Genomic DNA, 25483 nt, shown 5'->3' with positions numbered 1-25483 from the left:
CTTATTTGCATTTCTCTGAGGTAAACATTTTTTTTTTCATACGTGTAGTTGTTGCATTGTTTTCTTTTGTTCCGGTCCTTTGTCCAGTTTTCTTCTGGAGCGGTTTGGTATTTCCCAATTTCCCTTTAATTACCAACAACCTGAGGGGCCTCCTCTCCCCGTCCGGCCGGCCCCACACGCCCGCTGGGTGTGAAAAGCCGCTTTCCCAAGAGCAATCTCGGTGCGTTTTCACCGACTCCTTTCCGGTGTCACCGGCCTCGAAGGGCGCGGCGGGACGCCGTTATCGCCACCGCGCACTTCTGCGCACGCGCAACCCGCCACCCTCACGGCCCCTCACAAAGGTGGCTCTCGCGGCCGGCCGGAAGTGGACGCTCAGCGGTCAGGGCGGGGTACTGTGTACTACACTTCCCGAAAGGCTACGGCAATACGATGCCAGCGGCGGCTTGGTTGAACTGCCGCGGACTACACTTCCCGACGCGCCGCGCGAGACGTTTCCAGCGGCTGCTGAGGTAAACGGCTGCGGACTACTCTTCCCGACGCGCCGCGCGAGACACCGCCGGCGGCCGGCCGAGGGCGGGCCGACGCGGGAAGCTCCGGACGTGAGGCATGAGCGGCGCCCTCCCTCGGCCCGCGCGCGTTCTGCTACCTCCCCGAGCGAGGGTCGCGCGGCGCGGGGCCTAGCGGCGGGCATCTCAAGCCCTCGGCGTGAGCAGGGGCTGCTGCGACCGCGCCGGGAGCCGGCGAGGGCGGCGGCCACCATGGAGGTGAGCGGGCCGGAAGACGACCCCTTCCTGTCGCAGCTGCACCAGGTGCAGTGTCCCGTGTGCCAGCAGATGATGCCCGCCGCGCACATCAACTCGCACCTGGACCGCTGTCTGCTGCTCAACCCCGCCGGGCACGCGGAGCCCACGGCCGGGCCACACCGCGCCGGGGAGCGGGCCAAGGGGCTCTCGCCGCCCAGCGCCAAGAGGCGGCGGCTCTCCGAGAGCTCGGCTCTGAAGCAGCCGGCCACCCCGACGGCGGCCGAGAGCAGCGAGGGCGAGGGCGAGGAGGGCGACGACGGAGGCGAGACCGAGAGCCGGGAGAGCTACGACGCGCCGCCCACGCCCAGCGGCGCCCGCCTCATCCCCGACTTCCCGGTGGCCCGCTCCAGCAGTCCCGGGAGGAAGGGCTCGGGAAAGAGGCCGGCGGCAGCGGCCGCCGCGGCGGGCAGCGCATCTCCGCGGAGCTGGGACGAGGCGGAGGCGCAGGAGGAGGAAGAGGCGGTGGGCGATGGCGACGGGGACGCCGATGCGGACGGCGAGGACGACCCGGGCCACTGGGATGCCGACGCCGCCGACGCCGCTGCCTTCGGGGCCAGCGGTGGGGGCCGCCCGCACGCCCGGTCGCTGGCGGCGGAGGAGATTCGGCAGATGCTGGAGGGCAAGCCGCTGGCCGACAAAATGCGTCCCGACACGCTGCAGGACTACATCGGGCAGAGCAGAGCCGTGGGGCAGGAGACCCTGCTCCGGTCCCTCCTGGAGACAAACGAAATCCCCTCTCTTATCCTGTGGGGACCGCCCGGCTGCGGCAAGGTGAGTGCCGCCTTGACTGAAGGGTTCCGAGTATTGATCTCTACGGGGTCGGGCGTGCATCTAACGGTCAGAGAGCCCTGGCGGAGGCCGTCCCCGAAGAATCCGCCCGTCCACCCTGGATATTGAGATTGAGGCCTGAGTGCAGGGCCTCAGGTACCATCCGAGCCGGGCAGTGCCTGGCCCACAGGTGGAATCAGTGATGGGTGTAGAAAAGACACACTCCGCCAGATTTGTAAGACACGTTTTCTGGTCATTTTCAAAATGAAGATGTCTGAATTCATAGGTTTACAAAAATATTTGGACTCTTAGATTTGATCTTTGTGTTCCAACGTGCGCCTCCACCCTCCCATTAATGACCCAGTTCTCAAGGAAACGACGTGTTATAAATTGCAGAACATTTGTATATTTTATTTGTAGGTATATGGGTTCAGCTTTGGGGTGGGGGGGGAATCAAAATTTGTTTTTGTTTGTTTCAGTTGTGTTTCCTTCCCCTCCCTGTAGCTGTTGGTTTAATTTAACTGATTTTTTTTTTATCTTTGAGAATCTATTTATTTAACAAGACTAATAGAAAACTCTTTTCCTTTTGCAAATTGTCTTGACCTAGCATTTCCATAACTCTCCTCATAATGCCTTCTACTTTAGAGAAGAAACATCAATGCATTTTGATGTCCATCTTGTTAGGAACTAGCACATGTCCAGAGGAAGGCAGTTAGGATACTGGGGTCTGTAAGACATGTCATTAGAAGAATACTTAAGAAACAGTGGCAGAGTTAAGCAAGGTAGAGAAGGCTAGAAGGTGTTTAAATACTTTTTTCTATCCACAGAAAGAGAGAGGAGGATGAGCACCAGTGAGTGAAAGGCAAAATTCAGGATCAGAGTGTAAAGAGGCTCTCATAGCTTTGTGACTCAGACTCCTTAGTTAGTATACAAGGGCTTTAATGATTTTTTCCGCAGTTTTTCTTTCCAGCTTCATCTGCATCTTAATCACACCTTCCTTTGCTCCAGTTCCTAGAATGCATCTTGCTCATTTTGTGTTTTCTTCACACTGATACTTTCCCTTTGGCCAGGAATAAATCAGGTCTATCCCAGATAATATTTTACCATGGTGGTAGATTTAGTAGTTACCCCATTTAGGAGACTGAGCAGGAGTATTATTAGTAGTTGTTCATGAACTCTGCATAAGATCATGAGCATGGCTAATCAGCTGTTGGTGAACCAGATGGCAAGAAAAACTCCCTAGGAAAATGAGTAGGGTAAACTAATAGAAGATGCCAGGCAAGAGATGTAATGGGCCGCTCAGTGTAGTGATTGGTGATCAGGCACAAGCCTAGGTTTATGTGGGAGTCTATAGGCTGGGGTTTGATAAAGAAGCAGCCACAGTATCTAATGGTACCATACAAATTTTAGAAAATAAAGTGCCACCTTTCCATTCATTCAGGACCAAATTTGTTCTTCTCTGTAAACATAGTTTTTCTTTATTCCTATTCTTACTATTATACTTTACTGCTAACAATAATAATGATGTTAATAACAGCATATGCACATAAGCACATTTATGGGGCACCTGGTTAAGTGACAGTCACTGATCTCGCCATCATTTTCTCATGACTGCTAACATGATCCGAGTGCTATTGTTTCATCTACTTCCAAAGTAGACATTCAGAGGTGGCAACTTGCAGTGCTCTTAAATGCTTGGGAATTGTCATTGGTCTTACAGTGCAAAGGCTCACTCCTTTTCTAGGCTTCACTGATAAGTTTCCAGTTGTAGAATTGATTGATTCTGTGGTTCTGACTCACATTTCTACACCTAGTCCTTCAGCAATAATGCTTTCTTGGCTGGAAGAGGTCACAGCTGTCACTCAGGCTCTGCTAAATCAAGACAGCCACCCTTTATGGGGATTCCAAAGATCTTAGAGTCCCCAAAAACGGAATCAAACAGGGTTAGGTATAAAGGAGAAAAGGTCAGGATTGGCCTAAGTTTTAGCTACTTTCCTGTTTTATTTTTAACATTTTTTTTAATTTTTAAAATTGTGGTATGGTATTTTGGATTGTATCTTTGCTGCTGAGCATTCTTAAGAGTTCAAGTTGCTTGGTAAATAGTGCTGATGCTGCTTGTGTTAGTACCCATGGGTGTCTGATCAGCTTTCCAAACTCTGTGTGTCATATTTTCTAGACCACTCTGGCTCACATCATAGCCAACAACAGCAAGAAACATAGCATAAGATTTGTGACATTGTCTGCAACAAATGCCAAGACAAATGATGTGCGAGATGTCATAAAACAAGCTCAAAATGAAAAGAGCTTTTTCAAAAGGAAAACCATCCTTTTTATTGATGAGATTCATCGGTTCAATAAATCTCAGCAGGTATATTAACTTCTTTCTACGTTTTGGTCATTATGAACATAAACTATGTGAGGTCACTTTGAAAAGCGTAAAAATGCAAATGATAAGGACTGTTGTTATTGTTAATTTTCTGTCTATAGAGAGGTTTAGACTATCAGTCCATCTCCTTTGAGCCTGTTTCCCCACTTCGTCTTACTGGGTTTTTTGTGTTTTTTTTGGTGACAAGAAAATGCTTTCTCTATATGATAAATGAAAGTATTAGTATGGCCCTGAGCTATACATATCAGAAAAGCAGCTTGGGATCAAGTTTATCATTTTTACAGATTTGAATCTAAATATTAGGAGTCACAGTAAGCAGTTTACCTTGATTGTAAGATCATTATTTCAACATTTTTAAACTTCTCTCGTACACAGTGTTACTTTTTCATTTTCAAAATTAAAGAGTGTTTTCTGTGACCTCAGGTTCTCAGCAGGGTAAATGTTACAAGATCTAATCATTACTATTATTTAAATGGCTTTCTGAAATAAAAGTACAAGGACAATTTATTTTTATAAACAAAGCCAAGCCATTTTTGCATTCTTTCTAAATAAGCATTAACTTTTTTTTCAAGTATACTTCTTTCTTTGATTTATTGCAGCTTTTTAATCAGAGAAAGAAATATTTTACAAAACCCTACTAAGCTTTTGTTCCTGATCTGAATCTCTTTTTAAGTGGACCCTTCAGAGTTCTGACAGGTTGTTATTGCTCTAGGTTTCATTAGACCATTGACTCATCTTAGTATTTCTTCCCTGTAAGGCAACATCCAGTGTTTATATAGTCACCAATATGTATTTACCAGCTTTGTTAGGAAGAATAACTATTATGATTGAGTACTCACAAAGGAAGAAAGTTTTAGAAATCCTAATGTTTTTGTGTTTTATTAGACTTCTACAAATAAATAGCTGCTATATTTAAGCTATCTGGCAGGATAGAAGATACTTTTCTAAGTAAAAAAAATCATTTACCTGGAAACTACATTAGAATTCTACTTTGGGCTATTAGTGTACCAGCAAATGGCCAGGCTTAGACATTCATATTCTAAAAGATGTGTTTTCAGCTTAAAAAGCCTGAGTTGCACTCTCCCAACAGTGCATCCATATCCAATGAATATAAAGCTGTTCCAGAATTCAAAATTAGGAGAAGGAAAGAATAACCAACTTACATAGGATTCTGCAGGTTGTTGACTGGAATCAATTTCTTCTGTTTTCCTCCCATGATTAGGACACTTTCCTTCCTCACGTGGAATGTGGGACGATCACTCTGATTGGGGCAACCACGGAAAACCCTTCCTTCCAGGTCAATGCTGCTCTCCTAAGTCGCTGTCGGGTTATTGTTCTTGAGAAGCTTCCTGTAGAGGCAATGGTGACTATTCTAATGCGAGCAATCAACTCCCTGGGAATCCACGTCCTAGACTCCAGTCGTCCTACTGACCCTCTGAGCCACAGCAGCAATAGCAGTTCAGAGTAAGTTGACTGTGGGCAGTATCTTGGGGGCATACACCTCCCAGAGATTCCCCTGGCAGAGGGCCAGAAACGGCTGGATGGCAGTAAGGAGAGGGTGGGGACAAAGAAGAAATGTTGATCTAGTAATGAAAACAGAAGTAGAGGGAAGTGGTCAATTATACCAACAAGTGTATCTTTGCAAGCACTTCTTTTAAGATGGATTTTATAGCCCTATACAGGGTGCATCTAATTTTTCAAGCTTTAACATCTTTTTGCCTGTTGTTTTAGTTTTTGGGTATTTGCTTTTGTGCTTAAGGATTTTGTTCTTTTTCTAACACTTTTTTTAAAAAGGCTTGGAAGACTATGAGAAGGCTTATTAATTATTTTCTTTCATGAAATAGACTCACAGATCTTTCGAGATTTGTATTCAGATTCCAATTTCTTTTTTCCTGCACTTCTCTTTTAGAAATACTAAATAAAAATTAATGTGTTATCAAACATTTTTAAAATTTTTTTAGAATTATTTTTGCACACTTTAAAAGTCAAACTCAATTCTATGAAAGTAAAGAAATTTTAACTGAAAATAATACATTAAAAGCTCTCTCTTCCTTTTGGCAATCTATTCCTGTATCATGAGTGCCACATGAGTTCATTAATACATAGAGTATATATGGTGTATAATTAATTAGATTACTTGGGTCAGAGGTTTTCTTTATACTCAGATATATTCTTCAGATGTCATTTATTCATGTGTCAACTGAAATAACACAGTGGAACATAATCTGGTCTGATGAGAGACTAATGCCTGCCTCTTCATGCTCTGGACCCCACAGCTGCTGGTGCCTGCCCTGAGGCCAAGTTCTGGAGCCACTCTTCTGTGAGGATTAAAGTACAAGACATAGTTTTAGATTCAGGGTTTAGGTTTCAAAAGTCTCTCCCTGTGTGTTTGGCCTCTCCCATTTGCCTCTGTCTCTTGGAGGAGGAATTATGCTGTGCCTCATGAAAGCCTTGAAACATGGCCAAGGACCCCCAGGCACAAAAGGTCACATCATTTTAGGGTGGAATTGTGATGGCATAGCCATCAAAATTATGGCTAAAAAGACATATGGAACCTGCTGGTATCAGTTAATGTACTCACATCTAGTATAGCTTTCCTTTAAACAACATTTTCACTATAAAAATACATATAACCAAGTGATAAACATGATAAGAAAGGGGGAGAAATATCGCAACATATTTCCGTGTATTTTTTTTCTGTGTGCTGATTATCGTAATATATCTACAACTTTATATCCTGCATTTTTATTAATTTAGGGTAATTTTATTGATTTCATTCAGGTCATGATTTCATGGAATTGTTGTTCAGATACCCTCAGGCTTTTTTCTCCAATCACTGCCATGCCATAATTAGGTGAAATGAGAAGGACAGTGGAAGAACCATGGAGCTCATTTTAAAAAGGATTTTTACATCTTAACAGGATCTCTGAGTCATTTGCATGCACATTAAAATTTGAGAGGATCAAGTGAAAGAATTAAGATTTCTCTTATTATTGAAACTGGGAGCCTGATACAAAAGTGAGCCAATGATCCTTAATCTGCTAAAATTGAATTTCAGTCAGAGAAAACCTACCATGTCTAATAGGTTGTTTACTTTTTCCACTATCCCTCATTTGAAATTGATGCTAATTATTACTTATTTTCATTCACTTGTTTATTTTGTTATTCCCATCCCTCCCCTTCCTGGGGAGGGCTAAGAAGATAAGAATTTGTCCTTCTTATTCAGATTCCCAGCACAGTGTCTAGTGTATATGTGTTTAATAAATGCTTTTTCAATGAGTAAATTCTGACTTTCAATATGAGAGAAGTAGTTTAATTTTGATTTTGGAGTGTGTAGCATAAGGGTTGATTGCTCCATTCCTCAGGTATCAAGAACCTTTTTCTTTAATATTGTCTAAGCAAACAGTGAAATCAAAGTTTATTAAACTTGAATAATTGGTCTACTTGTTAGCAATTCTGACAAGAAAGTTAAGTTGGGAAATGGCATAGGCCACAGAGAGAACTCTTGTAAGTGACTTCCTAACAGAAGCACCTGACCACCCTAATTGCTGTGGAGAATTAAAAATGGATTTTATTTTCTTTCAATTTTAGGTAAAATTAAACTTTCACGTCTATTGACTGGCTTCAAATATATATACATTCTTGTGGGTGTAAGTTAAATTTGGTTACACTAATCCAGCTGGAAGGATAGGAAAGACTTTTAACCCCAAGTAATTACTTTCTCTGGGAAGCCATGAGCGCATTTGTAGTCTTATATTTTGGTGTCCTAGTTTACAGAGAAGTCTAGACTGTTTCAGGTTGTAGATGAGATGAGCTGAGCAGGTACTGGTCTGAAAATGAATCAAGCTGATGCTTACCACCATTCTTGATTTTTCTTGAGGAATTGTGAATTCTTATGTAGTATATACATTTGTACATGACATATTCCCATTAGAGTGAGATAAAGCCTTCTTTTTAAGCTTTTCCCTCTGTGTTTATTTATTTAACATAAATTGAAGGCCCTGCATATGCTAGACCTTGGCTGAGTATTGAAAAGCACATTCCTGTGCCTTTAAAAAGCTTAGTGTGTGATAAGGAAATAGAAGAGTAAATTGGCTTCCCAGGGACATATGATTGCAATATGACCAAGAAGCAGTGGGGGATAGAGAAGAGGCATCTAGAATATGTGAAATCAAATATTTCACCTGCTGGATGAGGGAGATGCTGAGTTAAAGTTCGGAGGGTAAGCAGAACTTAACTAGATGAAATGGAAAGCTCATTTTGGCAAGGGGATACAGCATGTAAAAGGCAAGGTGGTAATAAGTAGTATGATCCATTCATTATGGCTGAGTAGAAGAGTGGATGTGAGGAAGTGATGGTCAGTGAAGCCAGAGAGGGAGGCAGAGCCAGATTATGAAAGACTTGTGCTCTAAAAGTAAGGTGAGTGATGTGGAGAGCTATGGGAAACCAAAGAAAGTTTTTGAGCGAGAGAGTAAGTGACATGCTCAGCTCTGTATTTTAGGAAGAGGAGTATAGCATTGGAGAGGATGGGATGAATGGAGTCAAGTCCCATCTTCCCCACCCCTCACCAGGCAGCAGGAAGACCAGTTAGGAAGCTATTGTAGTGATGCCGAAGACAAATGACAAATGCAGGTGACTTGAACAACAAAGCCAGGATCTGCTCTGAAAAATTGCAAAATCAGGTCTGTAGGCTTGGGTGTGAGGAGGGAGGAAAAAGGAGTGTCCAAGATGACTTTGATACCTGGTGACTGGGCAAGTAGTTGTATGCTTGAAAAGAAAGATACAAGGAGATGTGGAGTTCAGTTTAGGACTTGTTCAGTTTGTGGGGTCTCTGGATGATTCATATGGAAAGGTTTTCTAGGCAGTTAGATAAAGAAGTCAGGAGAGCAGTAGAGATGTTTGAGCCCAGAGATTTGGGAGCCACCGGCATTTCAGGGATCGTATATCCCATGTGTTTGAATAGGAGAGCTAAAGAGGGCGAGGAAATAAGGGCAGTGAGTTGAGGACTTACCAGCATTTATTTTGTAAGAGAGGAGACAAAGTCCAGAAAGATAAAAAAACCATAAGGATGCTTCAGCAAGGAGGGAGTACTCAACATTATGGAACCACTTAGGATTAGGTTGGGTTGCATATAACAGGGAAAAGAATCAAATTAACTGGCATAACCAAGATAGAACTTTCCTTTTCATGTAAGAGTCTGAAGATAGACAAGCGTAAAAAATGCAGTTGCTAGTCAGCCTCATGGCATCCTCAGGGACCTGGGCCCTTATCTTTCTGCTCTACCACCTTTGGCACATGACTTCAACCTCATGCCCCAAGTTGCTCTAGCCATCATACCTGCATTCCAGGCAACGAGATGGAAGAAAGGCATCTTCCCTATACTCTCCCATGTTTACCACCTCACAGCTTTAGTGAAACATCTGCAAAATAGTACTCTATTCAATTGTGAGTTGATTGTGAAGAGAAAGATAGAGATAAGTTGGTAAGTTATGTTGAATTATCTGTACCATGACTCTTTTGGTTTGTATGGGTAATCAGTAGTGTTCATGTATTTTGCTAAGCATTTTGGTCACATGGTACAAACAGCGAAGCACGTTATCTGTGCACTGGGTTAATTTTGGAGACCAGGAGAAAAAAAAAATCCATGGTCTATTATCCATTGAGCTTGTAATGCTGGAAATGAGGAAGTGAACTAGTGGTTAGTCACTCCAAGAACTTACAGCTTTGAAGGATTATAGATTCCACATAATAGGACACACACATATCCAAAAACCCCCTAAAGAAGCCGTTGTTTGTGGGCCAGATAACATGCATTCATTTCTGGATATGAAGAGAGAGAAGTGAGGAGCCATGATTGCCTTGTCACTAACTAGGCAGAGTTCCAACAGTTGGTTGGAAGAGTTAACATGGCTCTGTCCTTCTGACGTGAGGGTGCTGTGGCTTAACTCAGACTGGGGCTTTTCTCTGATCACAAAGAGGAGGACCGAGACAAAACAGCTGTAGGATCATTTGGTTTGTTTTTATTAATTAATATTATTATTAATATTATTACCTGCCTTTCAAAAATAACCTTTTCTAACACTGAATGGAAAGAAAGGTAGTGGAACACTAGAATAGGAAGTACCAATCAGGAGTTACAGGTTCAGTTAGAGTGGATTTTAATAACTCTCCTTAAAAATAATTTGATACAAAGAAAGAAAGGTACATTAGCATACATTATAAAAATTACAACAAAAATAATGGCAACCAGAAACATCAATCAGTTAACAGACCTTGTATCTGTTTCCTGTTCCTGCCATCACAAATTTTGGATATCCCCTGCCTTTTGAAAGTTCACATTACACCACTTCACATTCACAAAAGACCTACATTAATACCTATTGTCATTAATGGAAGAAATTTGAAGAGGATTTTCACTCTGACCCCAAAAAAAGGCAAAAAGCAAAAACAGCATTCAACACTTGTTTTACAGTGAATCATAGAGACAATGCCCACCTAGCAGGGAGAGTGGCGCCACCAGGCCCCTTCCCCGGCAGCTACACTCCGCATCTCGGCATCCTGCCACTATAGTTTTGGATTATGTCTGTGAGCATGTGCTTTATCTCAGTCCGTTTTGTACATCTGTTGGTAAGATGTGTCCTAAGATACCAGAAAAGCCTAAGAGAGGTCACTTTTGGGGTTTGAGAACACTAAAAAATTTTCATTATAAATTAATGGTAATTGCCTCTTCAATGCCATTTTGCCTTGTGAAAGGTTTCAAGGGTGAAACTTTTTGGGTGGGGGGAAAACCTGTACCACAAACTGGGTGGCCTACAACAATATTTTTATTGTTTTATTCTCTCACAGTTATAAAGACTCTGAAATCCAGCTGTTGGCAGGCCACATTCCCTCTGAAGGCTCTAGGATAGTCTTTCCTTCTAGCTTCTGGTGGTTCCTGGCATTCCTTGGCTTGTGGCAGGATCAATCCAGTATCTGCCTCCATCTTCACATGGCAGTCTTTGTCCCTCTGCCTTCTCTCTTATTGTCTCCTGTGAGGACATTTGCGATTTAGGGCCCATACTAAATCCAGGATGATCTCATCTTGAAATCCTTAATATAGTTAAATTCACAGGTTCAGAGATTAGGATTTAGGCACATCTTTGGAGGCCACTATTCACCTCACTATTCCCTACCAGGTATAAGGTATAGTGTAATAAGGAAAGATGTGTGCCTCCATGGGATTAAACACAAAGGGGATTTATGTCTGTGAAGTTTAGGTTCTCTCTTTTTGGAGAAAGTAGTTTTGTTTTGTCTTATTTTTAGTCTTGTTATCCTGGAAGCAGCAGAGTTGACTCTGCCTTGAAGATTTGCAATTCTAGAGAGAATGCTACTGACTAGGCTAGTTAAAATGATTCTTACAAGAAAAATGGCTAATGTTTATTGAGTGTTCATGATGTTAGGCACTGCCCTAAGATTTTATGTCTTATTTAATTCTCTCTGATGTCGGTATTGTTATCTCCTTTTATTAGATGAGGAAACTGAGGCACATTGCTTGAATGCAATGGAGCCAGCTTCTGAAGGCATGTTTCTAACTACAGTCATCCTTTAAGACATAATTTGAGTTTGGTTCCAAAGCACTGCAGTTAAGCTAATGAGATGAATTTTTGGCTCTCCATTGAGTACAAAAGTTACGTGTATACTACACTAGAGTGAGTTAAATGTGTAACAGCATTATGTCTAAAAAAACAACATACCTACCTTAATTTAAAAATAACTTTACTGCTGAAAAATGCTGTACATCATTTGAACTTTCAGCAAGTCTTAATCTTTTTGCTGGTGGAAGGTTTTCCTTGATGTTGATGGCTGATAACTGATCAGGGTGGTGGTTGCTTAAGGTGGGGTTACTGTGGCAATTTAGTAAAATAAAACAACAATGAAGTTTGTTTCATTTGCATCAATTGACTCTTCCTTTCACAGTTTCTCTGTAGCTTGTGATGTGTTTGATACCATCTTACCCACAGTAGAACTTCTGAAATTGGAGTCCATCCTCTCAAACTTGTCACTGCTTTACCAACAAAATTATCTAATATTCTAAATCTTTGTCATTTCAACAGTCTTCACAGCATCATCAGCAGGATTAGATGCCATCTCAGGAAACTATTTTCTTTGCTCATCTGTAGGAAGCAGTTCCTCAACCATTCAAGTTTTGTCATCAGATGGCAGCAATTCAGTCACATCTTCAGGTTCTACTTCTAGTTCTCTGGCTGTTTCCACCCCATCTGCAATTCCTTCCCCCTCTGTAGTCCTGAACCCCTCAAAGTCATCTGTGAGAACTGGAATCAGCTTTTTCCAAACTCCTGCTCATGTTGATATTTTGACCTCTTCCCATGAATCACAAATGTTCTTAAGGACATGTGGAATGGTGAATCCTTTCCAGCAAGGTTTCAGTTGACTTTGCCTGATCCATCGGACGAATCACTATGGCAGTTCTAGCCTTACAAAATATTTTCTAAATAATAAGACTTAAGAAGTTGAAATGACTCCTTGATCCATTAGTCACAGAGTGGGTGTCGTGTTAATGGGCATGAAAACAACATTCTTCTCCTTGTACATCTCCATCAGAGCTTTAGGATGACTAGGTACAGTGTCAACGAGCAAGAATATTTTGAAAGGAACCCATTTTTTCTGAGCAGTATGTCTCCACAGTGAGCTTAAAATATTCAGTAAGCCATGTTGTCAGTAGATGTGCTGTCATCTAGGCTTTGTTGTTCCGTGTATAAAGCACAAGCAGACTAGATTTAGTATAATTCTTAAGGGCCTAGGATTTTCAGAATAATAAATGAACATTGGCTTCAACTTCAAGTCAGCAGCAGCATTAGCCCCAACCAGGAGAGTCATACTGTCCTTTTAGGCTTTGAAGGCAGGCTTTGGCTTCTCCTCTCTAGCTATGAAAGTCCCTAGATGGCATCTTCTAATAGAAGACTGTTTTGTCTACATTGAAAATCTGTTATTTAGTGCAGCCACCTTCATTAGTTAGATCTTTTGGATAACTTGCTACAGTTTTTACATCAGCACTTGTTACTTCACCCTGAACTTAATGAAGATGGCTTCTTGCCTTAAACCTCATGAATCAACCTCCACTAGCTTCAGACTTTTCTCCTGCAACTTCCTTACCGCTCTTAGCTGTCACAGAACTGAAGAGAGGGTCTGGCTCTGTTAATTTCCTTCAAGAACTTCTCCTTTGAGTTGATAATTTGGCTAACTCTTTAGGGTAAGAGGCCTAGCTTTTGGCCTGTCTTGGCTTTCAACATGCCTTCCTCACTAAGCTCAATCATTTCTGGTTTTTAAAGTGAGAGACATGCAACTCTTCCTTTCAGCTGAACACTGAGAGGCTACTATAGGGTTATTAATTGACCTGATTTCAGTATTGTTGTGTCTCAGTGAATAGGGCATCCTGAGGACGAGAGATACAGGAATGGCCGGTAGGTGGAGCAGTCAGAATTCAAATATTTATCAGCCAATAAATTCTCTGTCTTATGTGGGTGTGGTTTGTGGCACCCCAAAACAATTATAGAGTAGTAACATCAGAGATCACTAAACTTACAGATAACAAATAATAATGAAAAAGTTTGAAATATTGCAAGGATTATCAAAATCTGACCTAGAGACATGAAGTGAGCAATTGCTATTGGAAAATGACACCAATAGATTTACTCCATGTAGGCTGGCCACAGACCTTCCAATTTGTTTAAAAAAAAAAAAAGTGTGGGGCTCCTGGGTGGCTCAGTAGGTTAAGCGTCCGACTTCAGCTCAGGTCACGATCTCGCGGTCCGTGAGTTCCAGCCCTGCGTCGGGCTCTGGGCTGATGGCTCGGAGCCTGGAGCCTGCTTCCGATTCTGTGTCTCCCTCTCTCTCTGCCCCTCCCCCGTTCATGCTCTGTCTCTCTCTGTCTCAAAAATACATAAATGTTAAAAAAAAAAAAAAGTGTGGAGTCTGTGAAGTGCAATCAGAAGCACTGTAAGGGTGATGTGCCTGTACTCAGTTTAGAAGGGATCTAGGAGCAAGTGAAGCGAGTTACTTTCACTTAGTACCAGGTTAAAATGCTACTGGTGAGGGACACCTGGGTGACTCAGTCAGTTAAGCGTTTGACTTCGGCTCAGGTATGATCTCTTGGTTCGTGAGTTTGAGCCCCGCATCGGTCTCTGTGCTGACAGCTCAGAGCCTGGAGCCTGCTTCAGATTCTCTCTCTCTCTCTCTCTCTCTCTCTCTCTTTCTCTGTCTCTGTCTCTCTCGCTCTCTCTCTCTTTCTCTCTTTCTGCCCCTCCTCTGCTCGTGCTCTCTCTCAAGAATAAACATTAAAAACAATTTTTTTAATGCTACTGGTGAGTATTAACATTCTAATCTTTCTCTGTGTTCCTTTGTATGAGAACAACACTTTTAATTTGTAAAGGATTAGGAAAAAAAGATTCTCATCTATAACTTAGCAGTAGTGCCCTTTTTTTTTTTAATTTTTTCTTGTTTGTTTATTTTTGAGAGGAAGAGAGCACAGGCTGAGCTGTCAGCACAGACCCTGACGTGGGGCTTGAACTCATGAGCCATGACATTACGACCTGAACCAAAGTCGGATGTTTACCCGACTGAGCCACCCAGGCACCCCAGCAGTAGTGCCTTTTAACCAGATCTATACACCACATTTATCAGGAATACATTTTGAAAATATAATTGACCCCTGAACAACATGAGTTGGAACTACATGGGTCCACTTATACACAGATTTCTTACAGTAGAGTACTGTAAATGGATTTTCTAAATAACCTTTCTCTAGCTTTATTGTAAGAATACAGTATGTAATACGGATGACATAAAATATGTGTTAATTGACTTTTTGTTATTGGTAAGGCTTCTGTCAACAGTAAACTATAGGTAGTTATGTTTTGGGAGAGTGCAAAGTTTTATGCAAATGTTTTTTGTGTTGGGGGTCATTTCCCCCTAACCCCCACATTGTTGAAGGATCAGCTGTTCCTGTGCCCCGGGGGGGGGGGGGGGGTCTGTCCCTGGAGATTTTAGAATCACTAAATCTGTGGTTAGATACATACATCTGTATTTTAGGATAGTTCTCTGTAATCTGATGGACATCCCTGCTTGAGGACCACTGTTAGGCATTTGTTACCCTGACCATGGAATGTTCCCTTTTCTTTAGTGAAAGATTCACAGAGTATTGTTTTATAACTTAGGGAGAGAGTTTAACTGAGCCATACATATTTTTTTTTGTTCTGCCATGAAGTAACAGGTACATTTTCACTTATTTCACTCCTCCTCCAACTTAAACATCCCACCATCTAAAAAGAATTCTCCAAATCTCAGTATCAACCACCAGAAAAACAGTGTACAGAAAGATTCAGGCCCTTGGAGAAAAAAGGAAAGGAGGAAGTTTTCTTTGCAGCTTGCTTCCCATTCCTGCTAAGACCAAAGTATTTTTCTTCATTTAGAGAAATGAGGCTAAGTCTTTTATTTCTACATCTGTAAACTGGAAATATCTTTTCCAATGCACTTATTTTAACCATTTTTTAAATTATGGAACAGTGTTTTACAATGTAATTTATTATCTATTTCTTAGGAGGATAATGTGAAAGTTCAGACACTCTATCCCCAAAGTAGATTTTGCCTTATTTAATTCCGTTCTAACTTGGAAAGTTACTTCCAAATGGAAAACATTTTATAGGTTTATGCTTAAATTTTAAAATAACATCTTTGGACTAGGAGCACTCTTTCAAGATAATTTGTACAATAGTTACTATCTGCTAAGGAGTTTTGCAAATCTCAATATAAATATTCCTTATTTCATTGTTCTTGGCATGAGCACTCTCATGTGTTCCCTCTTCTAAGATCACAAGATATTTTAACACATTTTATTACTCTTCAGAACCAAGGTAGTGTAAATTGGGGTTCAAGATATATTGGAGGATAGATAGAACTTTTTGAACATCTGTACAGTGTTCTTAATAGCAAATTTCCATTAGGTAATTTGCTTGTGTGACCATTGTGAGTGCCTTCAGCAGTCGCCTTTTATTACTTGAACAGAGTTGTTGCTGACAGATTCATTTGTGTTTAAAAATACTCATCATTTTGGACAGGGGTGAAATTTGGAATGTGGAACATACCAAGGGGGAGAAAGAATGGAGCAGTGGGAGCCTGGGTGAAAGCTCTCAACTCTGGTTTTACTGTAGTAGCTCTCTCACTCCCTGTGATGCCAAATGTGATTTAAAAGGATACCAATAGAATAACTCGGACTTTAATTAAGAGTTTAAAAATTAAAGGAAGGCTCCTATTTTCTAACCACATAAAATACCCATTTAAAGGCCCATTTACATTATGCTGTTTATATATCTATGGAGCAGTTTGCTAGTTGGCTTCTTTCATAATTAATAAGGCCTGCTTGCTGACTGTATGAGGACCAATGGAAATGGGGCAGGATAGTCAATGCTGGGGTATATAAGGACACCCATCTTTTTTCTGTCCCCAAAGCACTTCATGCCACTAAATATATGTAGTGAACAAATTCATAGCAAGAGGATATGTACCAAAATACTAATATTAAGGTAGTACAGCAGTAGATGACTTTCATTCCTTTCTCTCTCTCTTTTTCAAGTTTTATGTACTGTACATTTTGTAAAAAAAAAATAATAATATTCAGAGTTCTGAATAGCTTGTTTTTCAAAATATTATATAATTGTTAAAGATGCAAACTATAGTATGATCTCAGTTTTGTTTTAAAATTTAGATATAAAGTTGATGGTTGCATGGGTAGATGGATCATAAAGGAAATTCAGCATAATACCTAGTAGCTATTATCTCTAGGTGGCGTAGAAAAGGGTTTTGTTGTTGTTTTAATGTTTTTTCATATGTTACAATTTTTAAAAAATAAACATCTCACTTTGAGATTGTGGGAAGAAATTGAAATTAGTCCATTCGTTGTGCAGATATTGAATGTCTATTCTCCATCAAGCACTAGGGATGTAAGAAAAGAATAAAACATAATTCCTGTCCTTGAGGCCTCAACATTTAGTGGAGATAAATGACAAATGTGATCAACAAATGGCCCAACTCCATTGGACTGATGGTTCAGTCAGTTAGGATTGATTAGGGCTCCTGCTTTATTCTTTTTCCTTCCTGTAAATGATCTTGTGGGCTCTTTGTTGCTAGGAAGCTTTCCAAAGAGGTAGAAGGCTTTGCTTTTGTTAGTTCTGAGACTGAAATTAGATGTTCAGGCAATTTTGTTGCCTCTACCCCCTCCCCCCAATATGCACACATGTGTGCGCACACACAAAGACAATGTGCTGTAACCAGGCCCCAGGAATGCCCTTCCCTTTAGGGTACATCGGATGCTACCACACTCACTCTGATTGTTAGTCCCTCCTAACACATTTTCTTTAGTATGTGTTGTCTGTCGTCTTCTTCCAGATCATCTAGAATCTGCTAAACAGTGTATGTTTGAGAAATGCTTCCTTGGCTTTACAAAGTGCCAGTGATGTGGGCCTCGTGTATTTTTTGAGTATCTGTCTGGTCAGGAAGGGAGGAGGTTGGATTTCTAAACTGTAACCATGACTCTGGGGCCCAGGCAGCTAGCTGTCAGGAGTCTGATGAGAGAGTCATTTCATTATCAAGCTAAAACAAAACAGGTGCCTTATGTGTGGTGAGAGATGAGAAAGTGGAAGTCTTGGCTTTGATAAAGATGGGATGAGATGAGGCAGTCTTTAAGATGTTAGAAACATCTTTTAGTGAATGAAATGCAACTTGGTGTTATTCAAGCTATTCACCAAAGTGAAGTAGTAGGTGATGGGTGTATGATAAGGAATTATGCATGGGCCTTCATAGACAAGCTGGGTCCCCTTTCATGGACTGAACCCCCCTCCCCACCATCCCTCCTTGACCCAGCCCAGTAGGTGCCTGTGCATGGTTTTCCAAGTAGCTGATTTGGACAGTCCTAATCAGCTTATTAATTACTAGAGACATTTTCAGCTGAAAGTTGGCAGTGACATGGGGGAGCTGTAACTTTGAAAAATTATTTTTTGTTTTGCAAATGTGCAGCTAACAGCTATCCAAGAATTAGGACCCTTCTAGGTAACTAAATATGTGAGATATTTTGTCTAACTAGAAATAGAAAAGTTTACTGAATTAGACTTGACAATAAATCCTAATTAGACCTGTATGCAGGTCCACATTTAGAAATGTGATGGTAGGTGCCTGACTTAAGGTCTTACAGCCAAGTTCTGTCAGAGTCTTCTGTTAGATGCCCAGGCTAGTGACCTCTCTGCTACTCTGTGTAGGCTTTATGTAATTAATACCTAACCTCTTGGAAGCACGCCCCAGGCCAAAATCCCAGAGGCCTGCTTCTAGTGCCTTTGTCCAAAGTAGCTGGGAACCTGATGTGTTTGTAAAATGAGGGAATTGAACTGCATGATTTGATGCTGGCCCTGCCCTGTTTGGAAAGTGATCTGAGCACACCTGTCTTGTCAGGTTGGGGACTGTGTTTGAAGTATGTTTTCTGTACACTATAGTGAAGTCCTAGTGTTCCTGTGTTTTTCACTTTTCTGTAGGATAGAACCAGAGAGACCACATATCTTTCCATGTCTCCATCATACATGGCTTATATGTGTGTGCTTACACAGTAAAATAATCGTGACTCAAGGTCAGTTCTCCGTCTAGGTAATGCTTAACATTGTTGACAACATGAGTTAGGGAGAGAGGGCAGAAGCCTTGAATCTAAGGTAGCTTTTTAGTGACCTTGCTAAGACACAGCAGTTCTGTAAGAAGTACTACAGAATAAGTGCAGAACATGAAAGTGGTAGTAACTAACCATGCTTGTGTTGCAGGCCGTCCGTGTTCATAGAGGATAAAGCAGTAGACACTCTGGCTTATCTTAGCGATGGGGACGCCCGAGCTGGATTGAATGGACTGCAGCTGGCAGTGCTGGCCAGGTTAAGCTCTAGGAAGATGTTTTGTAAGAAGAGTGGGCAAACCTATTCTCCTAGTAGAGTTCTGATCACTGAAAATGATGTGAAAGAAGGCCTCCAGCAATCTCATATTTTATATGACCGAGCAGGTAAGTAACCGAAATGTGAAAAGAGGGAAACTTTAATGAAATAAGTTGTGTCCATATACTCACATCCCAGGCTTCTGACTTTCAGCTGAGTTCAAAACATGAACTTGATTCTCAGTTGGATCTCCATATTGGTAATTGAATTAAACCTCCAACTCAGAGCCTGATTTCAAAGACCTAGCTTCCTGACCTTTCTTGTGAGAGGCACAGAACAGAAGCTGTCCTGATAAGAATTGAGAGCTTTCATGTTTGAAATTGCAGGCTTCAAACTTTCCTTATAAGGTAGGTTGGTATTTTTCCATTACTCTCTGGTATAGTGCCTTTTAGAATACCAAGTATTTTTGAAAGCCCCTTCATTCACAGTTGATAGTAATTTTTGTGATCATTTATAATGGCAGTAAATAACAAGAGGACTTTTGCAATAAGTGACTTATTTCTATTAGTTTAATGAGAATTAAAATGGTTAATTTCTAGAGTCTCAACTAAAAATGAAGTTAAATGGATCTTGATGTGATGCTTTTAGTTTAATAGCTTTTTTAAAATACTAATTTTGCTGTGTACACTTTTCTGTTTTTATAGCACTGCATTTACAGTTACCAGATTTGAAAAAAATATTAAATGTCATAAGCACAGCACAGTCATATCTTTTGGTAAAAGAGATGGATGGTGAAGATAGCATACGGTAGATTAGGCTGGACTCTGGGGCTTGTGTATTTGTGTGATTCTGGATAGAATCATATTGTAATAACTGGAATAATTTCCATACCTTTAAAAGCTATGCCAGAAAAAGAAGCTGAGAATTGAACATTCCAGATATCATGCAGGCAGTAGTACCTTGTCTACAATATTTCCAAATGCTTTTTGATGATGGAGAATACTTCTTACTGGTTAGAGAAGGGAGGTGGAAGAGCTTAAATGACTTTTGGTTCCAGGCACTGCCTCCTGTTGAGTTGAACAGAAAACTGTGTGACTTTGGGGAAATGACAGAAGCTCTTCAGCCTTAGTGTGCCTCAAGTGATTGGGGGTGGGGATGGGGGGTGCTAATAAGCACTATGGACATATTAGTAAGGACTCCTTAGAGGCATTTAACAAATAACCCTACTTTCTGATGTGAATGTGCCTCTTGGCAGGACCTCTCCTAGCAGAGCTCAGAGATCCCAGGTGGCCAGCTATCTGTGCTCCTGAATGTCATATGAATGCTTAGAAAACCTGAAAGGTAAAGCATTCTAGTCTTGGAGCTTTGCTTTACTTTTGACCAAATACAAGAATTGGGGACACGAACAAAAGTTTAAATTTTAAGAGGCAAAAATATTCCCACGTACTGGACTCTCCATTGTTGGTGTTCCAACAACAGGAGTTCTCTCCCTGCTTGTACATGTCCTAAAGGAGATTCTTCATTTTGACTGGATGGATTGGAACTATTTTTTCACATTTTATCAGACTGTCATTTAAAAACCAAAAAGCTACCATTTAACATAACATTAACTAGCATTGAATATTTAAGTATCTTGTACATATTGTCTTTTTTTTTTAATTCTCACAATTACCATAGGAGGTAGTTATTATAGTCCCCATTTTACAGATAACAAAGCTTGCCTTAGTTCACAAAACAAGCGGTAAAACTCATTCTTAACTCCAGGTGCCAGACTGGTTCCTAGGACTGTGTCCTTCCCCACTCCAGCCCCACCCTGAGGTCACCAGTTTCCCACTAGAGTACACTCACACAGTAACACACACTCACGTGAGTACACTCACACCCATACACACACAGTGGATGTCAGACATGTCATAGGGTTTCTACTTCTTAGGGCTCATATTCCATTCAGGGGAGCCATGCACAATGGGGACCACTTTCTCTGTGGCTCTTGTGCTGCCCCAGGAAGGACTGGGGACAGTAGGAGGCTGCCTGGGGTCGGGCCTTGAGAAACCACACATTCTACAAGTCAATCCTTAATGACCATCCCTCCCCTCCCCCCACCTCCAGCATACTCCACTGTAGCGTAACAGCACAACCATGGATCTGTAGACGCTCATACAGTTCATATCCTAGAGAATTGTTCTCTTCCAAGCTGTGTTCCATAAATAGGGATGATCGAAGCATTGCCCTGGAAACCTGCTAGCTTATACTCTTGGGCCTTTTTATAACTCTGGTGAGACAAAAATCCCCACCCCCACGATTTTAATTATTTCTTTTAATGTCATCTAGTGTATAGCTACTCACATGTAGGATCCAGTAACTAGCTCAGATATTTCTGCATCAGAGTAAAGAAATTTCCAAATGAGAACAAATTCTCTGCCTTGCATTAAGGTCAGGATTCTACATAAATAACTTGAAATTTTAGGTTAAAAAGTGGTATATGATAAAAGCAAAAATGAAAGCTAGCCTAGAGCGGTATCTAATGCTTACATGTTTCTGGAGTGCTTACTGCATACCAGGCATACATTAAGACTCAATCCTATGAACCACGTAATCTTCTAATCCCCACATTACAACTGAGAAGCCTGAGGTGTAGAGAGGATCAGTAACTTGCCCGTGGTCATGGCTAGTAAGTATGGCACTCAAACCCAGGCTGCCTGACTTTAGAGCTCATGCTCTTAACCGTATTTACCTTTCAGCGTTGACCTGCAGTAAAGGCATGAGAAAGTGAGTAATGTTTGTGTCAGGGAGATTCATTGCCGTGTTCTCGTTTACATTTGACAGAAAGTGAAGCAGAAGTGGCTTCTTTCATCTCCCATATATCCATGAAACGGTCAGGTCTATGAATGAGGGGTGTGCCAGAACCTTGTGGAGTTCACCCAGAACATTCTCACAGCCAGTCTCCGTGACATTGTGACTTAGCTGAGGAAGCCGTGAGCTAGAGGGCAACTCTGCTTGTCCACAGAAATCTGGTGGCTGAGCTGAAACCATTTATCTGCCTTCTTCCTGAACAGGAGGTGCTCAGGTCCCTGCAGTTAGCCTCTTGGGTCTTTCCTCCTTGACAGGCCAGCATCTTGTCCCATGAAAGCCATAAAGGCCAAGTATTGTCTTACCAGCATGGTCAGATGCTGGGACTTGTTCCCAGGGCTCAAATGCTATGCAGAGCAGGTCATGATCTCACTGTCCACATTGGTGCTTGCTTGGAAGGGCTAATACTAATAAGAATAACCCCCCAGCTCTCTCTCAAGAAGAGGCTGCCCTCTCCTCGAACATAAGAAAGAGATGATGGTCAGAAAATCGTGAAATGTGTGCAAATACAAATATTTAGATAAAATTTTCTCTTCTTAAATATGTTTTTTAAAACCACATTTCACTGATTTGTTTACATGTGAATCCTGGGTGAAAAGTGGGAGGAGACCAAGTGGTGAGGGCAAGGGACTACAGTGCTTTCCCGGTGAGAGCTGTCATTCCATGTGTCTGCCCTTCTGGGATCCTACCACATGGGTGTCCCAAACCAGATTTAAATGACCACAGCCTTCAGATACCAGAAAGGCAGCTGAAAAGGACACTGAGGGACAAAAGGACTGTAACAGCTGTCCTTGCCACTTGACTCTCCATCCTAATGGCTACAACCAGACCCAGGGTCAGTTTTCCTCAAAATGACAGGGGGGCACATGGTAGAAATGGAACATCAGAATGCCTCTCCTTCCTCGCTTGGCTGTGGCAGTCCAGTGGGGCCCCGGAGAACCACCTCTCCTCGCCTGGTCTGTACTCCCTCGCCGCATGGACAGCACAGGTTCTAAGGCAGCCTCCTTCTCTGAGTGGACCAGGTTACCAGACAGCCCCACGGGCCGTACGGGAACTGCATGGGTCTGCTCCATGCCCATGGCATTGCACCCTCCCGCCAAGCAGCTTGAGGATGGCTGTCAGATCTCACTCTCCCCAGGCTTTCCTGGGTCCCTTATCCAGGCTTCCTTAAAATCAACCCAGTGAAGCAAACCTATGGCTCAGATGACCCTCCTGTGAGCTTTGTGTGTTCCCACTTCTGGCCCACAGTTGAGCAAGTACTTTTTGTGGTGTCTAGGAGAAGAGCATTACAACTGCATCTCTGCACTTCATAAATCAATGAGGGGCTCAGACCAGAGTGCCTCCCTCTACTGGCTCGCACGCATGCTTGAAGGAGGAGAGGATCCGCTGTATGTGGCAAGGAGGCTTGTGAGGTTTGCCAGTGAGGACATAGGTGAGTGTTCTGGGAAGGACCCGGACCCTGGTGTTCACAAAGGATGGGGTTGCATGGTGTTGGGGGCAGGAATGCTGCTGCTTTTTGGCCTAAGAATTTCTTGGTATGATGTGGACAGGTAAGGAGAAGATAAGACAAGTGTGGACTCACTGGTTTATTTCTTGGCATTGAGTGTGTACTTTTGAGTATCTATGTTCCTAAAGTCATCACTGTTTCCTCTTCAGTAGTGATTTTCCTAACATGAGTATTGAAATGAAATATTTTAAATGCTTTGCAGTCACGTGTTCAGGTTTTCAGTGGACACCTCCTGAAACAGAAATGGAAGGTTCTAGACACTAAAGAAAAAGATTAGAAAAGCTTTACTTTTCTTTGATGTTAGTAGATGTTTTGGTTTTCATGTGTGTGTCCTTGTGACTGTGTCTGCATGGCCTTTGCTCCTCATGTTTGTTGTATATACGCCCTTTTCCTACTAGATGTAGTTTTTATCCATGAGGAAACACTTTACCACTCAGTAAATATTTCTTGAATAAGCTAATGAGATCAGAGAAAAGTCTGTCCATTTTGCTAAATGGGATTTTTTGGTCAACAAAGTCCACAGGCAGTGGTGGTCTCTAGTCGCAGCAGCTCGCTGACTGGCCTGGGTGGGAGTGTGCACTGTGACTTAAACTTTCCTCTGTCTTTCTGTGTGTGTGACAGGTCTGGCAGACCCATCTGCGTTAACACAAGCAGTTGCTGCCTACCAAGGCTGTCATTTTATAGGCATGCCCGAATGTGAGGTAAAGTCATCAGCCAGTTCTTTGTAAATCAGTTCCTTTCTCTTGTGCTGTGTGTCCCTTTGTGGATTTGAACATCCATTCTACCATCACCTTTAATGTGTGAGCCCACTGAGGAAGCTGCTTGGCTTTTTAACTCTCATTTTAGAAGCTTAGACACTAGAGAGAGAGGAGACCTTAGGTGTCAACAGCAGAAACTTTTTAGTAGTCCTGGTTTCGGAGGAGGTGCTCAGGCTTTCCTGGGGGCAGAAGTGTTGAAACAGCTGAACAGGAAGTTTCTGTAAGTTCACCCACAAACAGAGCAGCTTCATATTTATCTGTTTTCTACGTTGGGGTTTTAACAACAAAAAAATCATTTAGTAAAAAGTTCTGTTTAACAAAAAAAAGGATATCATTGGTCTAGTTCACCTCGCGCCTCCTGTAGGAATTTCTTCTTCCCATCACAGGTGGTTATCTGGGCTGTAGGCAGAAAAGGGGGTAATGAAAGCATGGTGGGAATCTTTTCAGAGTTAACCAGAGATGTCATAAAATATTCCACAAGACAAACTTTCTGGCACCTTCATTATAAATGTTTCCTTCTTGCCGTAGGTGCTTCTGGCCCAGTGTGTAGTCTATTTTGCCAGAGCCCCAAAGTCCATTGAGGTGTACAGCGCATACAACAACGTCAAAGCCTGCCTGCGAAACCACCAGGGGCCTCTGCCCCCCGTCCCGCTGCACCTGAGGAACGCGCCCACCAGGCTGATGAAGGATTTGGGCTACGGCAAGGGCTACAAGTACAACCCCATGTACAGTGAGCCTGTGGATCAAGAGTACCTGCCAGAAGAATTGAGAGGAGTCGATTTCTTTAAGCAGAGGCGATGCTGACTCTTGTAGGCTTTGACGGCAGAAGGATGTGTCTGTTTTTTAGGGAGAGAAAGAGTAACTGGATTGTGAAGTTGGTTGCCTGGTGGAAGTTCAGAGAGACCAACATTTTGTGCCAGAAATGTCAGAGTTCTTAGGTGGAGGCACATGTATTTCAACTAAATGTGTAACATTGAAATTGTGTTCATTTGCACTCTGTGCAATGGTTATGCTTATGAAAATATCTGGCAGCTTTGTGCAATGAATTAATGTTATAAGGAATTATCTATTTTGTCATAGTATTTAAGTCATAATGTCATTTCAGAATTCAGTTCTGTAGGATTTTTTTCCTTTAAAAGATGTATATTCAGGGTAGTTTGAATTGGTAAAAAAAAAAATGTAATTGTGATTTAATACTGCATAGTGTTTTGGGTATTTTTTTTATATGCAAAGGTCTTATGAGCCAATAAAACTATTTCAAAGTACTCTTCAATTCTTTCATGTCTTTGCCACCTGGGATCCTAGCTACCAACATCGGTTACCATCACATTTTGGTAGGTAAATACTGTGAAAGAAAAATTCCCAGAGGTGAGAAGTTTGGAAAGCTTAGTGAGAAATCAGTGTATCTTTTTGAAAATCAATTTTAATTTTTAAAGGAATACATAGAATTTTAAATG

General features: G+C 41.9%; 1 protein-coding gene across 2 annotated transcripts; it reads left to right on the top strand.

Annotated features, from left to right (window-relative positions):
- Positions 1–758: 758 nt before the first annotated feature.
- On the top strand, positions 759–25250 carry WRNIP1 (WRN helicase interacting protein 1). 2 transcript variants are annotated; one of them, XM_049654925.1, is made up of 7 exons: positions 759–1574; positions 3748–3939; positions 5180–5421; positions 18810–19039; positions 23038–23193; positions 23890–23969; positions 24555–25250. In XM_049654925.1, the coding sequence occupies exons 1-7, from the start codon at positions 759–761 to the stop codon at positions 24828–24830; spliced, it is 1992 nt and encodes a 663-aa protein (XP_049510882.1). In that variant the 3' UTR covers positions 24831–25250. The 2 variants fall into 2 exon arrangements, with proteins under 2 accessions (XP_049510882.1, XP_049510883.1); XM_049654926.1 differs by lacking the exon at positions 23890–23969 and having other exon boundaries at positions 24555–24706.
- The last annotated feature ends 233 nt before the right edge of the window (positions 25251–25483 follow it).

This window comes from Panthera uncia (genome assembly GCF_023721935.1).
Source record: "Panthera uncia isolate 11264 chromosome B2 unlocalized genomic scaffold, Puncia_PCG_1.0 HiC_scaffold_25, whole genome shotgun sequence".
NCBI classification, from domain to species: Eukaryota; Metazoa; Chordata; class Mammalia; order Carnivora; family Felidae; genus Panthera; species Panthera uncia.
This window is presented reverse-complemented; position numbering and strand designations above follow the sequence as displayed.